At 48.1% G+C, this 19,376-nt stretch overlaps 2 protein-coding genes across 2 annotated transcripts; one reads left to right on the top strand and one right to left on the bottom strand.

The window, feature by feature from the left end:
• Positions 1-1,516: 1,516 nt before the first annotated feature.
• LOC146073233 (zinc finger protein RFP-like) lies at positions 1,517-2,824 on the top strand. Its single transcript, XM_083180421.1, has one exon. The coding sequence runs from the start codon at positions 1,517-1,519 to the stop codon at positions 2,822-2,824; it is 1,308 nt and encodes a 435-aa protein (XP_083036547.1).
• A 2,007-nt stretch (positions 2,825-4,831) lies between these two features.
• On the bottom strand, positions 4,832-17,979 carry MRPL4 (mitochondrial ribosomal protein L4). Its single transcript, XM_083185078.1, has 9 exons — positions 17,806-17,979; positions 17,295-17,376; positions 17,018-17,189; positions 14,499-14,550; positions 11,336-11,453; positions 9,718-9,824; positions 7,915-8,024; positions 6,363-6,436; positions 4,832-5,054 (listed from the first exon to the last, which is right to left on the bottom strand). Exons 1-9 carry the CDS (start codon positions 17,854-17,856, stop codon positions 4,909-4,911), a joined length of 912 nt encoding a protein of 303 aa, XP_083041204.1. The 5' UTR covers positions 17,857-17,979; the 3' UTR covers positions 4,832-4,908.
• Positions 17,980-19,376: the final 1,397 nt, after the last annotated feature.

The following is a 19,376-nucleotide window of genomic DNA, read 5'->3' as shown; positions in this document are numbered from 1 at the left end:
TCCCAACGGAATATTTCCAGCCACTGCCTGTAGCAGCCTCGTCTGCCCGGTGTCCGAGCTGCTGCCCAACTCTGCGCTCCAGGCTCTGCCACCGGGAACTATGCACTCAGCTGCCCTGTATAGTCTCATTGTGGGGACGGGGGACTGACGTGGCAGCTGGCTTCTTACGGGCATGTTATATGGGTACATTGCAATGTATCCTGGGAAAAGTAGTCCTGCATACTTACATGATGCTTGGATGGTGTTGCATACCCTCCAACTTTATGTACATAGCTTCTGGCCACGCCCCTTTACAAGTGGCCACGCCCCTTTCCAGATTTGTACCGATTTACACTGATCAGATGTTGGAGGGTATGCGATTTATCACATGTAAAATTTGGCTCATCAAGTGCCAAATTGTGTGTGAGCCTCCCAGGGAGCTCCTGGGCGGCTCACAGGAGAATTAAGTCCGACTTGTCCTAAGGACAAGTCAGCCTAATGTATGGGGGCCTTAAAGGTGCCCACACACTAGAAAGATCAGTGATCTTAAGATGTGCGCATAAATTAACCTTGAAATCTTTTGTCTGTCCTGGACAAAATATTTTAGGCATGCGCACATCTTTACCAAAGACTTCTCTTAAGATCTCATGTGCGTTCCTATGGATCTTTTGCTAAATCTGATCTTTCAAGATCAGAAAATTTAGCAAAAGATCCCTGGGAGCACGCATCCGGCTAATTATCGGTAAAAATCAGTCCAAAAAATGTTCTAGTGTGTGGGCACCTTTAAGACAATCAAGGAAAGCAGTGTTCTACCTGCTCTGGCCTTGTGAGAAAATAGAATCGAATAGAAAACATTACACACAGAAGAGGTTATCGTAATTAATGACCCACCCTCGTCAATAAAACTGTAGTTATTCATAAAATCTGAGGTAACAAATATCAAACCGCTACTGTCCAACCTATAGAAACTGATTGGATATGGGCACTCATTGGTGGAACTTGCACAAGTCTAATGTATAGACATCAGTCTTTGGTTAAGGGTTAAAACAATTATCAGACTAAACCATGTTGTGCTGAAGTTGTGATTAATAACTGGTTATAATTTGCACCATATACAGATGTAGAGGGACTGAAAAAATTATCTGAATGTAAACTACAGACATTTTGATCCTTCTTCTACTTCCTCATGAGATTTCTCCTCCCCAGTCTGATAAAAAAAAAATAATAATAGAATCACAATGATGTGGAAGAACCAGTTCCTCCCAGTCTCCCTCCAGAAACGAAACTGTACAGCTAACTTTCATTTCTGTTACTTTTGTTTTTATCATTTAGTTCGAGGATGGCATCGGCTACTCTAGAGCAGGAGCTGCAATGCTCCATCTGCCTACATATATACACTGAGCCCATCACCCTGCCATGCGGGCACACCTTTTGTAAGCAATGTATCAAGAGTACAGCTCAGGCCAGCGTTCAATTGTCCTGCCCAGAATGCAGGCACTGGATAACACGGGACTTCAAGCTACGTAGAAACACAAAGATGTGTAACTTGGTGGAACAACTGACTTCTCGCCCACCAAAGAAAGACTGCCGCACCGATGCATGTTTTTACTGTGAAAGTGCTGCTGGGAAACTGTGCCTAGATTGTGAGACCCCTCTTTGCAGCAGGCACCAGGAGACACATACAGTCCATCACATCCTAACTGAGCTCAGCACAGACCTGCAGAGCCGAAAATGTCCAGTCCACAAGGACCTCTTCAGATATTACTGCATAGACGATGGGGTCTACATCTGTGCATCCTGCGGTCTGATCGGTGATCATAAAGGACACACCATAGAGAAGCTGAGCGACCTCTCCAATAAGGAACTAGAGATACTACTACCGCTGGGGGATCTACTAGCCAATAGGAAAACTAAAATGGAGAATAGTGTGGAATTGGTCAAACACCAGAAAGCAGGTCTTTTACAGAAGGCGGCATCCATGAGAAACCGAGTGATTGGGTTGATCGGGGATATGAAGAAAGACTTGGAAGCTGTTGAGCACAGGATTCTGTGTGAGATCACCGATGAAGAAGATGAGATCATTGACCAAGTCTCTTTAGTTGTCCAGCAGCTGGAAGCCCAGACATCAGAGCTGGGGGACGTGATAACCCAGGTGAAGAGCCTGCGTGATAGCACCGATCCGCTCACCGTTCTTAGGGGGAAAGCTTCTAGTATTAACAGAGCACATTCTTTGTTATACGCTCAAGAGGAACTATATGTTAGAGAGCTTAATGAAGAGCGGATTTCAGTGAGTTTACTGTCCTGTGTAAGCAAATTTACTAAGGGTTTGCCGTCACTGCAGAAAAAGAGGGGTTTCCGTGCACAAGGCGCGACAGCTGGCCTTCTTCCTATGAGCAACGTTACCCTAGATCTTCCTAGTTCCTTTGCAATGAGCTTGGATGGAGTGGCCACCAACAGCCCACAGTCATTAATCAGTGCCATGACCTTATCTTCAGGACAGCATTATTGGGAGGTGGAAACCAGTGATAAGCCATACTGGGCCGTTGGGGTGTCTTATGCCAAAGAGAATGATTGGACTTTAGGCTATAACCCAGACTCCTGGTGTTTGCGCCTGAATGACCACAAGACATACCAAGCAGTGCATGACAGCCGAGAATTGTCAGTGATGACCAAATCTACGGTAAGAGCTCTTGGGGTATATCTGGACTATGAGGCCGGGACAGTAAGTTTCTACCAGGTGTCAAACTCTGTAATATACCTCTGCTCAATGCATGCCAAATTCACTCAGCCCCTATACTTTGCCGCATGTGCCGACAAGGCTGGCTGGTTAAAGATAAGAACATAAAAATCTATGTCAAATACAATGGCCAAGGGGTGAACATATATATATAGGACATTTACTAAGAGAATTCAGGATCTCTGCACACAACACACAGGAGGGGAGGAGATGAAGGGGGAGGATTTGTATACTGCTGCTGCTGTAGTGTAAATGAGAACTTTCTATTTTGTGCATTATTTTCTGGCCTGTACTTGAAAGAATTTTATTTCTTTAGGTTGACAAGAATGATTTTTTTAAAGCTAACTTCCCTTTACGTTGTATGACATTTGATTCTTACAATCAATTACGAAGTCTTAGACAAGATATGAAAATAGAAGCTCACATGATATTCTTCTGCATGAAAACTGGCAGCTTGCAATTAACTAAATGCTATGCATATTTTATACTTAAGGCATGGGGCGAGTGAAGGAGTGCCGGGGAGGGCAGCATGGGGCGAGTGAAGGACTGCCGGGGAGGGCAGCATGGGGCGAGTGAAGGAGTGCCAGGGAGGGCAGCATGGGGCGAGTGAAGGAGTGCAGGGGAGGGCAGCATGGGACGAGTGAAGGAATGCCGGGGAGGGCAGCATGGGGCGAGTGAAGGACTGCCGGGGAGGGCAGCATGGGACGAGTGAAGGGCTGCCAGGGAGGGCAGCATGGGGCGAGTGAAGGAGTGCAGGGGAGGGCAGCATGGGGCGACTGAAGGACTGCCGGGGAGGGCAGCATGGGACGAGTGAAGGACTGCCGGGGAGGGCAGCATGGGGCGAGTGAAGGACTGCCGGGGAGGGCAGCATGGGGCGAGTGAAGGAGTGCCAGGGAGGGCAGCATGGGGCGAGTGAAGGACTGCTGGGGAGGGCAGCATGGGGCGAGTGAAGGACTGCTGGGGAGGGCGGCATGGGGCAAATGAAGTAGTGCTGGGGGAGGGTGACATGAGGGTGAGTGAAGGGGGAGGCAGCATGGGGTGAGTTAAGGAATGCAGGGGAGGGTGGCATGGGGTAAGTAAATGGGAGGGCGACATGAGGAGACTGAAGAAGTGCAGGGGGAGGTCAGCATGGGGCGAGTGAAGGATGCCAGAAGGGAGGCATAGGGAGAGTGAAGGAGTGCCGGGGAGCGTGGCATGGGGAGAGTGAAGGAGTGCCGGGGAGGGTGGCATGGGGAGAGTGAAGGAGTGCCGGGGAGGGTGGCATGGGGAGAGTGAAGGAGTGCCGGGGAGGGTGGCATGGGGAGAGTGGAGTGGCGGTGAGTGTGGCATGGGGAGAGTGAAGGAGTGGCGGTGAGGGTGGCATGGGGAGAGTGAACGGGAGGGTGGCATGGGGTGAGTGAAGGAGTGCAGGGTGGGGGGCTGCATGGAGTGAAGGGGAAGGCGGCATTGTGGGAAGTGAAGAATGTTAATGTTTTAATGCATAAATGTTATTAGGCTCTGATTTTATATATTTTACATCTTTCAATAAAAAAAAACAATTTTTACAGCTTATTATCTGAATATATGCAGATAGACTAAACATTAATACATACAGAGTACATTCAGAGATAGAATTAATTGTAATAATAAATTGTAATAATAATTATTATCGGTCTTTGTCCATATTTGATCAATTTTAATTGTATTTTTCAATTTACATCATTTTAAATTTCCATTTTTGGTTAACTATTTTTTAAATAAATTTGTCTATCTTTTCCCAGCGCCACTTGTCATTTCTTTCTCCTTTGTGTGCCAAAGTTGCAGCAAGAGATCCTCAAACTATTCGGTAAAAAAATTTAAAAAACACAGCGTCGCTCACGTCGACATTTTTGGGTGCAATATTTAACTAATCTTTACATTTATTTATTCGGAAAGAGCAGACGCTGTGAGCGGCGCTGGCATCTTTAGCGGATATTTTGAGGATCGCTCACAGCAACGCCGGCACGCAAAGGGTTACATTTCCAGATTGAATTGCTAAAAATGAAATGAATAAATATTACTTCAATGCAGAGTGGATGTAACGCCGTGACCCAGATCATGGGCCGGACAGAATAGGAGAGGTCACCGAGACAGAGGACATGTCTGCTCTTTCTTTTATTTCAAAAACGTATCCGTATATACAACAAAAAAGTAAAACAAAAAGCTGCAACTGTTCAGGGGAAGTCGCTGTATGGTAATCGGAAGGGGTACAGGGGGGTGTAGCGAGAGTCCTGCCACAGTAGCTTCTCTTCCAGGAAATCCACTGCTCCAACCGTCAGCAGAACAGTATCGTGCTTCAGCATGCTGTATACACTCAGACCTAGCTCAGCGACACAGAGGGGAGAGGTGATCACAGGCTTATTATGGGCATGCAGATAAACAGCATCGGATGCCCGCTGGCTAAATGGACAACAAGGCGAGCCGCCACGGGACTCTGAATAACTGCAGCTGTGACTCACAGACAGCCAGGGGTATGCGTCATATTTAAGGTTGGTGAAGCTTTAAAACCCTGATAAATAATTGAATGCTTTTTACATAATTTAACCCCTTGAGTGGTGGGTTTTGCTGGGGCAGGACAAACCTACCAGGGCAGGTTTGTCCTGCCCCTGCAAAACCCACCACAGAACATAGGTCTTCCCCCTCACCTCCTCTCTGGCGTTTGCCCGCGGTGGCTCGAGAGGACTCAGGCGCCTGAACTCTCGAGCGATCCCGAGTCCCCCCGGGCCTGCCGCCTTCGTCACTGTTGTGAATGGCGGCAGGGAAGCTCCGGCGTATGATTGCCAGAGCGGAGGTGATGGGGGTGGGGGGAATCCTAGAGGTGGTGCGCTAGTGGTGCACAGCTGGAGGCAACACTGGCGGGGTATACCACCCAAAAGGTTAAACTACATACATATAAACTCCAACTACTTGTATTTGACCTTTGTTTTATCACACACACCGAATATCTCCCAGTGCGATCATCAGTATCGCTCAGTACTTAGAATCTATTCACTCATGTCCCATCCGGACTACTGCAACCGCCTCTTATTTAGAATTCCCATATATTTGGCACAATATAATAGAGCCTAGGTGCCCGATTCTAGACTCCGGCTGGTATTTACTGTCGACACCTATTACATGTCACACACCCATTACATATTATACCCCATGCCATAATGGCCATTACACATTATACCAAACACCAAAAATTACCATGGAGGCACCTCTCCCCAGCCCTCCTAGGTGGCCTCCTAACTGTCTGCCCCCCCACACCAAGAAGCAGCCTCCTAACTGTACCCCCTCCCCCATCAGCAGCAGAGTCCTCCTCCCCCCCCCCCCCCCACAGGCTCAAAGAGGGGGTTTGGGGGAGAGAGGGGGGACAGGCCATGTTGTATCAGAGCAGGATCGCGGTGCGCTATTTCAAAACGCAAGGCAGATCGTAAGCCACCTTGCATTTTTAAATAGCCGCGCAGCGGACCTGCTCGGATACAGCCGGGTGAGTTGTCCACCGTGCTGCCCAGCATTCATGTAAGACCACCACTCTGTCGTCTCAGGATCTGCTTCCTGACCAATCTGGTTGCCAGGAAGCAGAATCTGGTCGCCATGGCGTCAAGCCCTGATATAGATTGATGACATATCAAATTCTTACCTATGGCTGGGATCACGGTCACCCGCTGTAAATTGACAGTTGCATTGTATATATTTTCTGGCATATCTTCACTGCTGTTAGAGAGAACAAGAACATGGCAGTGTAATGAGTAGGGGTCACAATGTACAGATTTGTGCAATAATGCCTAACGCAGGGTAATACCGGCTGCACAGGGATTGGCAATGGGGAGAGTGAACCATAAAACAACATTGACATGAGAAGCCATTATGAAGCTCTGCAACGTATAAGAAAACTTCCTTTATATGGTCAGATCAACAGAACACATATCCGTAGAAGACCTAAAACCATTTAAACATGCTATATTCTATCATACGTTTTACGTCAAGCACACACCTATTCGAAGACGTAAGTGTCGATTTACAGTTTGCAGGTAGCCAAAATGACACCGTAGTTGGGAACATTACTTCAAAACGCAAATAGAAAAGCCCATGTCATAGACCACCACTTCGGTCTAGCAGGGGTATATCGTATTTGGGGAGCTGAATGCTGCCCCCTCGCCCTTGCAGAACTAGTCCACTTACTCATAATAAAATGTAGTTCTCATCTCCTATACAAATGTGTCTACGTGCGCTTTCACGTAACTAGCCAAGCCGTAGCGACAGGGGTCTTCTCTGCTACTTTTTACATTAAAATGCATCTTAACTGGAAACAGAGCGTCCTGGAAGCCACTGTAATGTTCCCTTTCTTATGCAGATAAGCATAGCAAATCCTTTTAATCAGCAGAAGCAGCTTATGTGTCCTATTCCCTCCGTTTTTTAAATAAGATGTTAACGAACGGGAAAAGGCGCCAAAAAGACACCCGGTGTTACAGATTCACGTAGAACCATTTAGCAAGGCTGCAATTATTGCAGATGGACAAACCATGCTGCACTGCATGTGGGGCAGATTTACTCAAGTGCTCCAGACTCCTCTTTACCAATTAACCCTTATGTCCCTCTGCTGGAAAGAAATAATCCACAGGCGGCTACTTCTGCCCAACCTACAATACCATGTAACCTTTATTTCACCAGCATTGTGGGCTGCAGATAAAGATATGGCACATACAGATGCCGCCTTTCTTATTGTTGCTGGTGAATTGTTGCTCCGACGCATGCGCCTTATTCCGTGGCGTTTGCCGCGTCAGAAGCCGCTCAGATGAGAGGGGCTCCATCTGTAGACTACGATCTCACTCACAATAAAGCAATGATTTAGTCGCAGCATTGTTAGTACAGTACATATTTGTCCTGCAACACTGCGGAGTCAGCGGATGGGCCACAGCTCCCTCTGCTGGTCAAGAACGGATATTGCAACATCTTTCATAGGTGGGATGCAGTCAAAAATGTCAATTATAAACATGTCGGCATTCAGAAAGTTGACCTGGATGAATTGCCGATATGATTATTATGTCAACATACCCAACGCTGACGTTAAAGGTTTTAGGTTAAGTTGCTGATGAGGTGAAATGCTGTTTGTCTACATGGTGGCATGCCGACATTCATTCTCTATTGGCATTCTGTCAACATTCTGCACCACACCCACCATGGATACATACCTGTCAACGATCAGCACGGACTCGCCCCAGTGACGCTGTTTTAGGAGGTCAATAAAGTATTCGGGGTCTGGAGAGGAAATCTCAATAGAATCGATTATGTGAAGATCATTCTGCAGGGGAAACAATGGCAGTGACAGGTGAGAGAGAGCGTGGAGGAAGCAGGAGAGGTCAGGGGTAACAATGGCAGTGACAGATGAAAGAGCGTGGAGGAAGCAGGAGAGGTCAGGGGTAACAATGGCAGTGACAGGTGAGAGAGCGTGGAGGAAGCAGGAGAGGTCAGGGGTAACAATGGCAGTGACAGGTGAGAGAGAGCGTGGAGGAAGCAGGAGAGGTCAGGGGTAACAATGGCAGTGACAGGTGAGAGCGTGGAGGAAGCAGGAGAGGTCAGGGGTAACAATGGCAGTGACAGGTGAGAGCGTGGAGGAAGCAGGAGAGGTCAGGGGTAACAATGGCAGTGACAGGTGAGAGAGCGTGGAGGAAGCAGGAGAGGTCAGGGGTAACAATGGCAGTGACAGGTGAGAGCGAGCGTGGAGGAAGCAGGAGAGGTCAGGGGTAACAATGGCAGTGACAGGTGAGAGCGAGCGTGGAGGAAGCAGGAGAGGTCAGGGGTAACCATGGCTGTGACAGGTGAAAGAGAGCGTGGAGGAAGCAGGAGAGGTCAGGGGTAACCATGGCAGTGACAGGTGAGAGAGCGTGGAGGAAGCAGGAGAGGTCAGGGGTAACAATGGCAGTGACAGGTGAGAGCGAGCATGGAGGAAGCAGGAGAGGTCAGGGGTAACAATGGTAGTGACAGGTGAGAGCGAGCATGGAGGAAGCAGGAGAGGTCAGGGGTAACAATGACAGTGACAGGTGAGAGAGCGTGGAGGGAGCAGGAGAGGTCAGGGGTAACAATGGCAGTGACAGGTGAGAGAGCGTGGAGGAAGCAGGAGAGGTCAGGAGTAACAATGGCAGTGACAGGTGAGAGAGCGTGGAGGAAGCAGGAGAGGTCAGGGGTAACAATGGCAGTGACAGGTGAGAGCGTGGAGGAAGCAGGAGAGGTCAGGGTTAACAATGGCAGTGACAGGTGAGAGCGTGGAGGAAGCAGGAGAGGTCAGGGGTAACAATGGCAGTGACAGGTGAGAGAGCGTGGAGGAAGCAGGAGAGGTCAGGGGTAACAATGGCAGTGACAGGTGAGAGCGTGGAGGAAGCAGGAGAGGTCAGGGGTAACAATGGCAGTGACAGGTGAGAGAGCGTGGAGGAAGCAGGAGAGGTCAGGGGGAACAATGGCATTGACAGGTGAGAGTGCGTGGAGGAAGCAGGAGATGTCAGGGGGAACAATGGCAGTGACAGGTCAGAGAGTGTGGAGGAAGCAGGAGAGGTCAGGGGTAACAATGGCAGTGACAGGTGAGAGCGTGTGGAGGAAGCAGGAGAGGTCAGGGGTAACAATGGCAGTGACAGGTGAGAGCATGTGGAGGAAGCAGGAGAGGTCAGGGGTAACAATTACAGTATGTTCTCCACATTCCTAGCCCACTATACTGGAGTCAAATTATTAATGGACATGCATTGGGTCAACCACTAAAGGTCAACATCTGAAATAGGTCGACATGACTAATTTCAACTTCAAGGGTTGGAAGTTCGAAAATGGCGAGGTGGACAGGCAAACGGCCGACATGATTTTTTCACTTCTTTTTGTCCGGAATGTTGACATGGACACAGTCAGTGTGTACCGCTGTGCTCTCAATGCATCGGGGGACGTTATTGCTGATGCACAGGTGACGGGAAACCCAGGACCCCACCTTACAGAAGGCACGCTCCGCACCTCACCTGAGCCAGCTTTGTGGTTAATGCAGTCTTCAGCCCCAGAACACGGAGCTTCATGGGTAACATGTAATAATAACTTGTTGGGCCCCGGGGACCGTGGGCTACTCCACCTGCAGACAACACACAACTATGGGTCAGCATAGGCTACAGTAGCACACAGTCATTTCTCAGCACCAGACCTGCATACTGAGCCCCCTGAAGCAGCGCCATGCTACACTAGTACAGATAGGTCCTCACACACCTAGCCTCAATACGCCATGCGGCACCTGAGCTGCGCTGAGAGTCTCTTCCACATGAATGTGCATCTTACATGCAATACTAAGTGACATAACCCCTTCCTGGGACCGCACTACCTGTACACCTGGATCTGTATACTGTATGGGGAACGTGATGTCAATGAGACACGCAGACAATGCATCGCAGCACCTTATAGCCAGGTTCACTCTACACAGAGTCCAGCAAACCAATCAGCACAGTCACAGGAGGCGGATTTTGCGGCATTTCCATTAAGAAGCACATTCATTCTAAAGTAGACGCTCAGTGCAAGCTGGCGTGAGGAGACGCGATGCTCTTCGCGACCGCAGACCATCATGCACGAGGAGACACATCTGTAATCCGTTATATTTATGATCTGTATATGTTCCACGAGGACCTGAATAGCCAGGTCCCAACTGCCACTTTCATGCTGGTGTTTGAATAATGACAGTTAGAAGCCGAATGGCTAGTTCTTCATCTCAGTCCGCTATATCTATCTCTCTCTCCAAGGTTTAGTACATACACCACTTAATTGTAGAAATACTGTAATATGTGGAAAATGTATACAACACACAAAGGGGGTGATCCTGAATTCGGCACCGTTCCGATGGTGGAGGGTTTGTGCATACAGTCCTCAGCACCGAACGGCTTCAGGGAGGAAGGGATGCAGGGGGAAGGGCTGCAGGGGGGAAGGACTGCAGGGGGGAAGGGCTGCAGGGGGGGAAGGGCTGCAGGGGGGGAAGGGCTGCAGGGGGGGAAGGGCTGCAGGGGGGAAGGACTGCAGGGGGGAAGGACTGCAGGGGGGAAGGACTGCAGGGGGGAAGGGCTGCAGGGGGGGAAGGGCTGCAGGGGGGGAAGGGCTGCAGGGGGGGAAGGGCTGCAGGGGGGGAAGGGCTGCAGGGGGGGAAGGGCTGCAGGGGGGGAAGGGCTGCAGGGGGGAAAGGGCTGCAGGGGGGGAAGGGCTGCAGGGGGGAAGGACTGCAGGGGGGAAGGACTGCAGGGGGGAAGGACTGCAGGGGGGAAGGGCTGCAGGGGGGGAAGGGCTGCAGGGGGGAAGGGCTGCAGGGCAAAAACCGCGGAGCCTTCCCCTGGGAACGCAGGCGTGGTGTTCCCTGCGTGGGGCATGCGGCTGATGTCACATGGTCGGTGGGCATCTAATGGTTTCTCTCCCCCTGGCCGCATGCGAGGGGATGTGTTCATGTACATCCCCTCGCATGGTAGTGAGAGGATGCCGCGGCGGCAGCAGGGGGGTGTGTTTGGTCGGGCTGCGTTTAAGGGCCCGCTAAGCAGCGAACGCCCGCCGCTTAGCGATCCTTGCTGAATCAGGCCCAAAATGTGAAGTGTGCCTGTAATGTAGAAGACTGACCTCCTCTCCACAGGGGCGATCGGATGCTTCCCTGCCGAGCGCGCCCAGAACCTTTCTGTCTCCAGGGCTTCCTGCCTCCTCCTCTGACCTCTGCCCGAGTCTTTACCTTGGCATAACTCTACAAAACAAAGCACATATTCCTGTAATCACACAACGTGCACACAGGGGGCGGAGGAACGGGCTGGAGGAAGAAGTAACCCATCGAAAACATCAAAGCAGTCCCCCAAGGAAGGGCGTGAGGAAGCATTGTAGCAGCGGTGTTACGGTGCCCACACACTAGAAAGATCTGCGATCGTAAGATGTGCGCATAAATTAGCCTTGAAATCTTTTGGTCGTCCTGGACAAAAGATTTCAGGCAAGCGCACATCTTTACCAAAGATTTTTCTTAAGATCCCATGTGCGTTCCTATGGATCTTTTGTTGAATCTTATGATCTTTCGTGCAGCACGTAAGATCAGAAGATTTAGCAAAAGATCCATGGGAGCAAGCCTCAAACCGATATCGGCCAATTTTTGACCGATTATTGGTAAACATCGGACAATATATCGGCTGATTTATCGGAAATCAGCCAATCGGCAAAAAAATCGTTCTAGTGTGTGGGCACCTTAAGACTGGTGCATTACATGGAAAGAGGAAGTGACATCAGCGGAGCTGTCAGCTCAGCAAGTAATTACACCGTCCATCCTGCCTGTACTGTACGATCACCCTAATTTATTCATTTTTCAGGTTCTTATAAGATATGATTTATCATTGTAGCCGCATTTAGTACTTAAATTAATAGTGGGAGTGATGGGATATTGGGATCGTCTTGTTACACACATCATTTTGCCTGTTACTGTATTGGGGGTAGCGCTTCTAGAAGCGGGCTATCCAGCAGAAATGCCCCCGGAAGGGGCTGAGCGCATCCACTTATAAGGGCAAGATCTGACAGTCCGAAGCTCAGTGTGGCAACAATTCCAAGTCTTGGATCTCCCAGAAATATAGAATCCAGTTTCTGTGGCCATTTGTCCAATTTAAATAGCCGCATTCTGTCAATTATAATCTTTATTCTTTACTGTAGTGTAAAACTGACGGCATAAAGGCAGATTAGGGTCAGATCGCAATAACCTGCCCAACCACTACCATCAGATAGTGCAAATGTCTGTACCAAGATCACGTCCAACAAATTCACATGCTTTCCTGTATAACTGGGTGCACATGAATACAGGCACGTCATGTCATATGGACCTTTCCTAAAGTGGTTCTAATCAGTGACACGATTTGAGATGATTAAGAATAACATGTCCTGTACATACTCGCTGTGATGTCACTAGCCACGCAAAAGAATTCACCGATTTGTCACATGGTCAACATGTCTGTTGCCTACAAAACTGCAAACTGATCATCGTGATTATTATCAATGCATTGCTACGTGTGAATTTGTAAAACGCACTTTTTTTTTCTTTTACTGCTAAGTAAAAATAAAAAAAAATAGAAACAACTTTCTAAGTAGCTACACGAATATGTACATACAACACAGTGAACAAATGATGACAACTGCCCCTAACTGTCCCCAATTATGTGAGGGGGAGAGCCGACTATACCAGGACAGTTAAGACAATACACTCTTGTCTATATGCATACAATGTAGTGGCCCATTATGGACAGTGACATAAATTCCCTGTGCTCCCCAGTCAGCATTATGAGAGTCTGAACCTGGGGGTTGGGAAGTGAAGGAGAGGGTGGACAGAACCCTATCAATGCATGTAAGCAGCAGCACATGGCATCTCCCTTACTGTTTGGGAGGCTCCAGGAGGAGGTTGTGAGGCTGCAATGCCTCCAGTGCAAGGTGGGTTAGGGTGGCCGCCCTCCACCTTCTGGCTTCAGTGAGCTACACTGTGATGCGGCCAATAAGTAACAAAGCCGTTTCTATATAAGGTGTCAATGCGGCACAAGATTTGGCCACATCAGAGAGCCGGGCAGTGAGGACATGTGCCTGGCAGACCACCAGAGAAATAACACCTTATAGTTTGCGTCCTCTTCAGTCAAAGTAGCATCAAGGGATAAAAAAAAAAACGTATCGGATACAGCACCAGCGTACTGAGGAGCTGCAAGTGTGATGTCACTTGCTGCCCACCCCAGAGAATAAGGGAATGACGTCACTGGGTCTTCCCTCAGCCAAACAGGAGCAGCCACTGGAAGAGCTCCATACGACTCCATAGTAGCCCATGTTATGAATTTAACATGGGCTTCTATGGTGGGAACCGGCAACTCAGGCTGACCTGCAAGGTGCCCTCATTCTCATGGAGGGGCTGCAAGTGTCAACACACTTCTCTGTACGCTGTATTCGTTTGTTTTTTGATTCATGGATGCTACTTGGACTGAAGAGGGCGCAATCTTCAGGGATGTGAGTGTGATTTTTATTCACAGGTACCGATGTGGATTCTACTGGGCAAGAGGACAGGCCTACATTGGACCATATAGATAAGTATTTATGAATGTATGTAGTATTGAAGGTGTGTGTGTATTTTTTGGGGGTATTGGTTCTGTGGTAGGACCACAAGTCCCAGCACGCCCATTCATGCCCTACATTCTGGGACTTGTGGTTCTCCAAATCCCAGCATGCAGGGGAGGCTTGCTGGACCTTGTAGTTTAACTACAGAACCCAATATCTATTTTTACACAATGAGCCTGGTGTCCACAGCCCAGGGACAGCCTCGGGCTTCCATCCGGGCATCTACTAGAGGAAGGGACCCCTTTATTGGGGGCTCCCCACTATCCTTACTCCTTTTTTCCCCTATATTTTGTGAACCAGGACCAGGCCAAGAGCCAGGGTTCTAGTTATAAAAATCCAGGGAACCCCATATTATTTTTCCGCTCCTTTATTTTTGCAACCAGGACTGGCTCAATGAGGAGGATTTTCCCGCCATATTTTCTGCTGAATTACTGGCTGAATTCAGCAGTAAGAATGATAGTAAATTAACACACCGCCATAGAAATAATGGCCACATACAGCTGAGTTCTATGGATGGTGCATTCATTCGTTCACAAGTATTCGGCTGAGCTTGCCGTACAGAAATATATTTGACATGGAATGGGTAAGAACACAAGCATTTGTACCCATTCGATCTTAGTAAATTTGCCCTTGGATATTAAAACCTTAGAGAGTAAACTGGGATACTTACAATCCTTTTGAAGTTTCGCTGCCATGTTATAACTTGATGAAGGACATCAATCCTAAACCAGACAGAAATGAAAGAGGTTGCTGTATACCTACCGTATAACAAAACCATACAATATAGTAATAACAGCGTGAAGAGAACATAGTTACATAGTAGATAAGGCTGAATAAAGACTTGTGTCCATCGAGTTCAACCTACGTTTTAATAGCTTATCCCTTGTAAAACACAGAATATGATTCTTATTAGTACCCTTGGATGTTTTTATCCAATAAATGCTTGTCCAACCTTATTATGAACGTATTTATTGTATCTGCCGACACCACCTCTCCAGGAAGAGAGTTCCAAAGTTTGACTGCTCTGACCGTAAAGAATTTTTTTCTTTTGAGGGAACGAAATTTTCTTTCCTCTAATCTAAATTCATGCCCTCGCGTCCTATTCCTTTCTTGCAGTAAAAAGGGTGCTTGAGAGTTCCTTATATTTGCCCCTGATATATTTGTACATGTTGAGCATGTCCCCCCTTAAACGTCTCTTCTCTAGTGTAAATAGTCCCAGCTTGCTTCATCTCTCCTCATAGCTCAAATTCTCCATTCCCCTAATAAGCTTTGTTGCTCTTCTTTGGATTTTTTCCAATTCTATGATGTTCTTTTTATAGTGTGGGGCCCAGAACTGTACGCCATATTCGAGGTGCGGTCTCACCAATGCCTTGTACAGTGGCATAATCACTTTTGAGTCCCTAATGCAACAACAATTGGATAATAAGTATGGTGGCGCCTGCGCTCGACCATGGCTATGTTTGCCGGGGCTGCTCAGTTAGAGTGGTTCAATCTCGGGGCACGTTAGAATATGAAAGTTAAAAATGCACTCTCCATAATCAGTATGATGTGACTATATGAAGGCTACATTATATGTACATCATACTGATTAAGAAGAGCGCTTATAGGGCCTACACACGGGGAGATTTTGCAGAGCGATCTGGGAAATGCTAGATCCCTCTGATAGATCGCTCAGCTTAGCGTTGCACAGCGATGTGTCAGCGCTGTGTGCTGAGTGATCTGTCAGGGCCAGTGTTCTCCGGAGAGAACACTGGCCGTGCCCTGCGATCTACTAGATTTATCAGGCATGCTGGATTATTCATTGCTGGGCCTATGTGATAATGTACACTCTTAATGCTGCTGTTTGGGGGGTTTCTTTTAAGCTATTTCTTTTATTAGTGGAACAGAAGAAACAACAACAGAAAGCAGTCATAGGCTAGGCATGGCAAAATGAGAAAGTGGTTTAACCTACAGTATGAGCTGCTACAGGGCGAGTCTCTCAAACCTGCAATGCTTGGGACCAGAAGTCAGTTGGATGTTTCAATATCTATCTATCTATCTATCTATCTATCTATCTATATACATACATACATACATACATACTATCATGAATCCAAGTCAGAATGCATTTATGTCTCATATGTTCTACATATAGCCTGAAGGTAATTTAGACAATGTTTAAATAAGTTTGTTCATGAAACAAACCTGGAACCACCAGAAAGCAGAAGGTGTGGGGTGGTATAGAAGATCTACAGTAATTAGACAGTCATTTGTCTGACCCTGATGTGGTCGACAGCGAAAAAAGGGAGACATTAGAAAGTCAGGTGGTCGACCTGAAAACGGTCAACAATTATTTTTTTTACGATTTTGTTGTCATTTTCTCCAATAACGCTATGCTCGGCTCAGGTTAATTCATTGAGAAAAAGTTGAAAAATATGTGAAAACCCCTCAAAAAGTTATGTTGACTATAGTCTTGTTGTGTCGACCTTTTGACCAAGCACTGTGTACTTTGTAAACGTCGACCGTATGACCATGTTGATCTAATGCATGTGAACCCTATTAATTGTCTATCATTCTAGACAATGTATATCAATAGATTGGAACCCGACCACCAGGCAGGACCATCTCCTGGGCACTTATCCTTAGAGTTCTGTGGCTGTATTCACCAGGCTACAATGATCTTTAGTTCAGCAGAAAATCTACAGGCCAGGAAAAAAAATATATAAGGTTTTGGTGTTTCAGTCCAATCCTGGAACCATTGAGGCATTTTTGGGGAGATACACATTACACCTTGGACCCGGGAGCTCCCAGGTTGGCCCAGTTCACACTGGGTCAGAGGAAATATGATGTCAGACCTCAAATGATCAAACCCCCCCAATCGCTCCTTTCTATCAGACCCGGTTCACAATGGCGGCTACCCGTGTCAGACCTGGGAGTAACCCTGCAAAAGTCCCGGGTCTATGCAGTCACACCCATTCACACTAAGCCACGACCCAGGTTGTCAGAGTTTGTACCTGCAACTTCCCGGGTTTTAGGGTCAGTGAGAACATGGTAGAAGATAACTGAGCATGCACAAATGCCTTTAAAGTTCTTGGACTGGAGCAGCCTTAAAAGCATTAGTGGGCCTACAAGCTACAGTACCATTGGCTGCACTTAGTTTTCACACATATCTTCTTGTTGGCTTATAAAATACACAGAAAGACATCTGACCTGGGAGGGACATCAAACACATCAGGATGTAGATGGACCAGCCCTTGCTCTTCATCTTCTGGGTGGTTATTTAAGGACTCCAACCAAACTGTTGTAGGTGACAAGTGAGAGGGAACTGGAATCTTACATGATCGCAGGACAGTTTTGGAGAGATCCACAGGAGGCCGGAGAACTAAAGAATTATGAAGAGACAGACAACAAAGCCTAATTAGGTATCTTGTATATTCAGCTGGTACAACATCCCAACCAATAATACTTTCCAAAACTAGGGCCATACCTTTAACAGGTCCATCTTTCAGTCCAGCGGGCAGAATAAGGTTTGGAGGAATGGCAGGTTCAGAAGGGAAAGAGGAGAAAAGCTGCAAGAAAAGTAATATGTGATCAATTTTGCCAATATTCATCCCTCAGTGGAGCACATTGCCCATTCTGCTGCAGAACCATAGCTGTGTGCAAATTTGCCTGAGTGTGAGTACATGGCCATATGCGGGATGCAGGCATTTATCCTGGCGCACTACCCCGACTTATTCAAGTACCAGGTATCACCAAGCACACATGCACCTGCTGCAAGAGACCAATCCTAACGAGTATAATCGTAACCCCGCCCCCTGCAGGCTATAATGTCATTCACAGCAATGTGACACAAGGTGGAGGTACATACTACATTATGACAACTGTCTTGACACTCCAGCCCCCCACATACTGTCTACTCTGTCTCTAGTACTGCAGGTGAAAATCCCCTGAAAGCGTGCTGACAGTCTCCGTACACAAGCCCTAGGGGTATTACTGACCCTTATCCTGGCCCCGTTCCTCCCACAGGTCAGCAGGAGACCCCTCAGCATCCTCCCGGCTCTGCTCCCCTCTCACATGCAGCCAGGAAGGTCACTGTGCAGCATGGATACCCCACTTCCGGCGCGCAGCATGACGCGCTGAAGCCGGCGCTGCCAGGCTCCTGTGCCCTCACCGCTGCGGCCGAGGCACCTGCACTGCGCATGCTCACAGTCACCTGTATATGTATATTAGTGCACTGCTAGTCACGGCACTGAGTGATATATAAACCAGTCAGTCAGTGTCACATACTTCATAGGCGACATTAATGCAGGTGTGAGGTGTGACAGATCTGTAAGTGACAGCTCTCATGATTCCAGGGATTTATTATTAGGTTTCAGAGAAGTGCTCCTGGAAATTTATGTCACGTTTTAACAGCATGTAAGCTCAGCTGCAAGTCTCACCGGCGTCTCTATGGGCCTTATTTTGGTTCATTCTTTCTGACAAAATCCTTCTTAGATGGGCAAAACCATGTGCACTGCAGGTGGGGCAGATGTAACATGTGCAGAGAGAGTTAGATTTGGGTGGGGTTTTACTTCAAAGTGAGATCTATATTGCAGTGTAAAAATAAAGCAGTCATTATTTTCCCTGCACAGAAACAAAATTACTCACCCAAATCTAATTCTCTCTGCACATGCTACATCTGCCCCCCCTGCAGTGCACATGGGCCCTTATTCTGATCGATGCGGTTTTTCCCGCTTGCGTACGGGCCGCCGATGTTTATCTTCTGCGCATGTGCAGAGGTCACTCTGCGCATGTGCAGGCGATTTCACCGCAAGGATTCTCTATACGCCGCACAGGGGGCGTAGAGGGGCGTGAGGGGCTACTTATCCTCATTACCCTATGCATACGCCCCGCGTTTCATGGGCGTTCCCATGCAAACGCAGGGCGTATGCATGGTAATGAGGCCGTGACGCGTGGGTACGGGGCGGGCATCTGACATCGCCGGATGTCAGCTGCCCGCCCCCATACAAGATTTCACACGGACAAGTGTCCGTGTGGTCTTGTGTTGCGGGACCTGGTGGAGCGTGCGGCCCTGCATTCGATGTTCGGCGACCATCGAATGCAGGGGCTGCTCCCACCATGGAGGAGGCGTATCCCCGTCCAATTTCATGCGGATCGCCACATATCCGCGTACGGACGGCAGGTGGCGATCCGTATGGAAGGCGGGGATTCGCCTGCACGGTCGGAGCCGCATATGCGGCTCCGGCCGCACCAACCAGAATAAGGGCCATGGTTTTGTCCATCTAAGAAGGATTTTGCCAGAAAGAATGAACCAAAATAAGGCCCCATGTGGCTTTTGAGATGATGGGGTTTATATTAATGAAGCAGTGATAAAAGTGCAGCAGTGAGACAGTGGAGAAGTTGGCAACTAATCAGTTTGAAGTAACATATATCAAGTGCACTGCATTCTATAAATATATACCTAGCTGGTGCACTACTCCAGAGCCGGATTAAAGGGGCAGGGGGAACATTACCCTGGGACCCCGTCTTTTGGGGGCCCCATCATGCACTGCATAAAACGTATTGTTGG

This window comes from Crinia signifera, chromosome 4 (assembly GCF_055691185.1).
Source record: "Crinia signifera chromosome 4, ASM5569118v1, whole genome shotgun sequence".
Taxonomy (NCBI): Eukaryota; Metazoa; Chordata; class Amphibia; order Anura; family Myobatrachidae; genus Crinia; species Crinia signifera.
The sequence above is the reverse complement of the archived record's forward strand: the minus strand, read 5'-3'. Positions and strand labels throughout refer to the sequence as shown.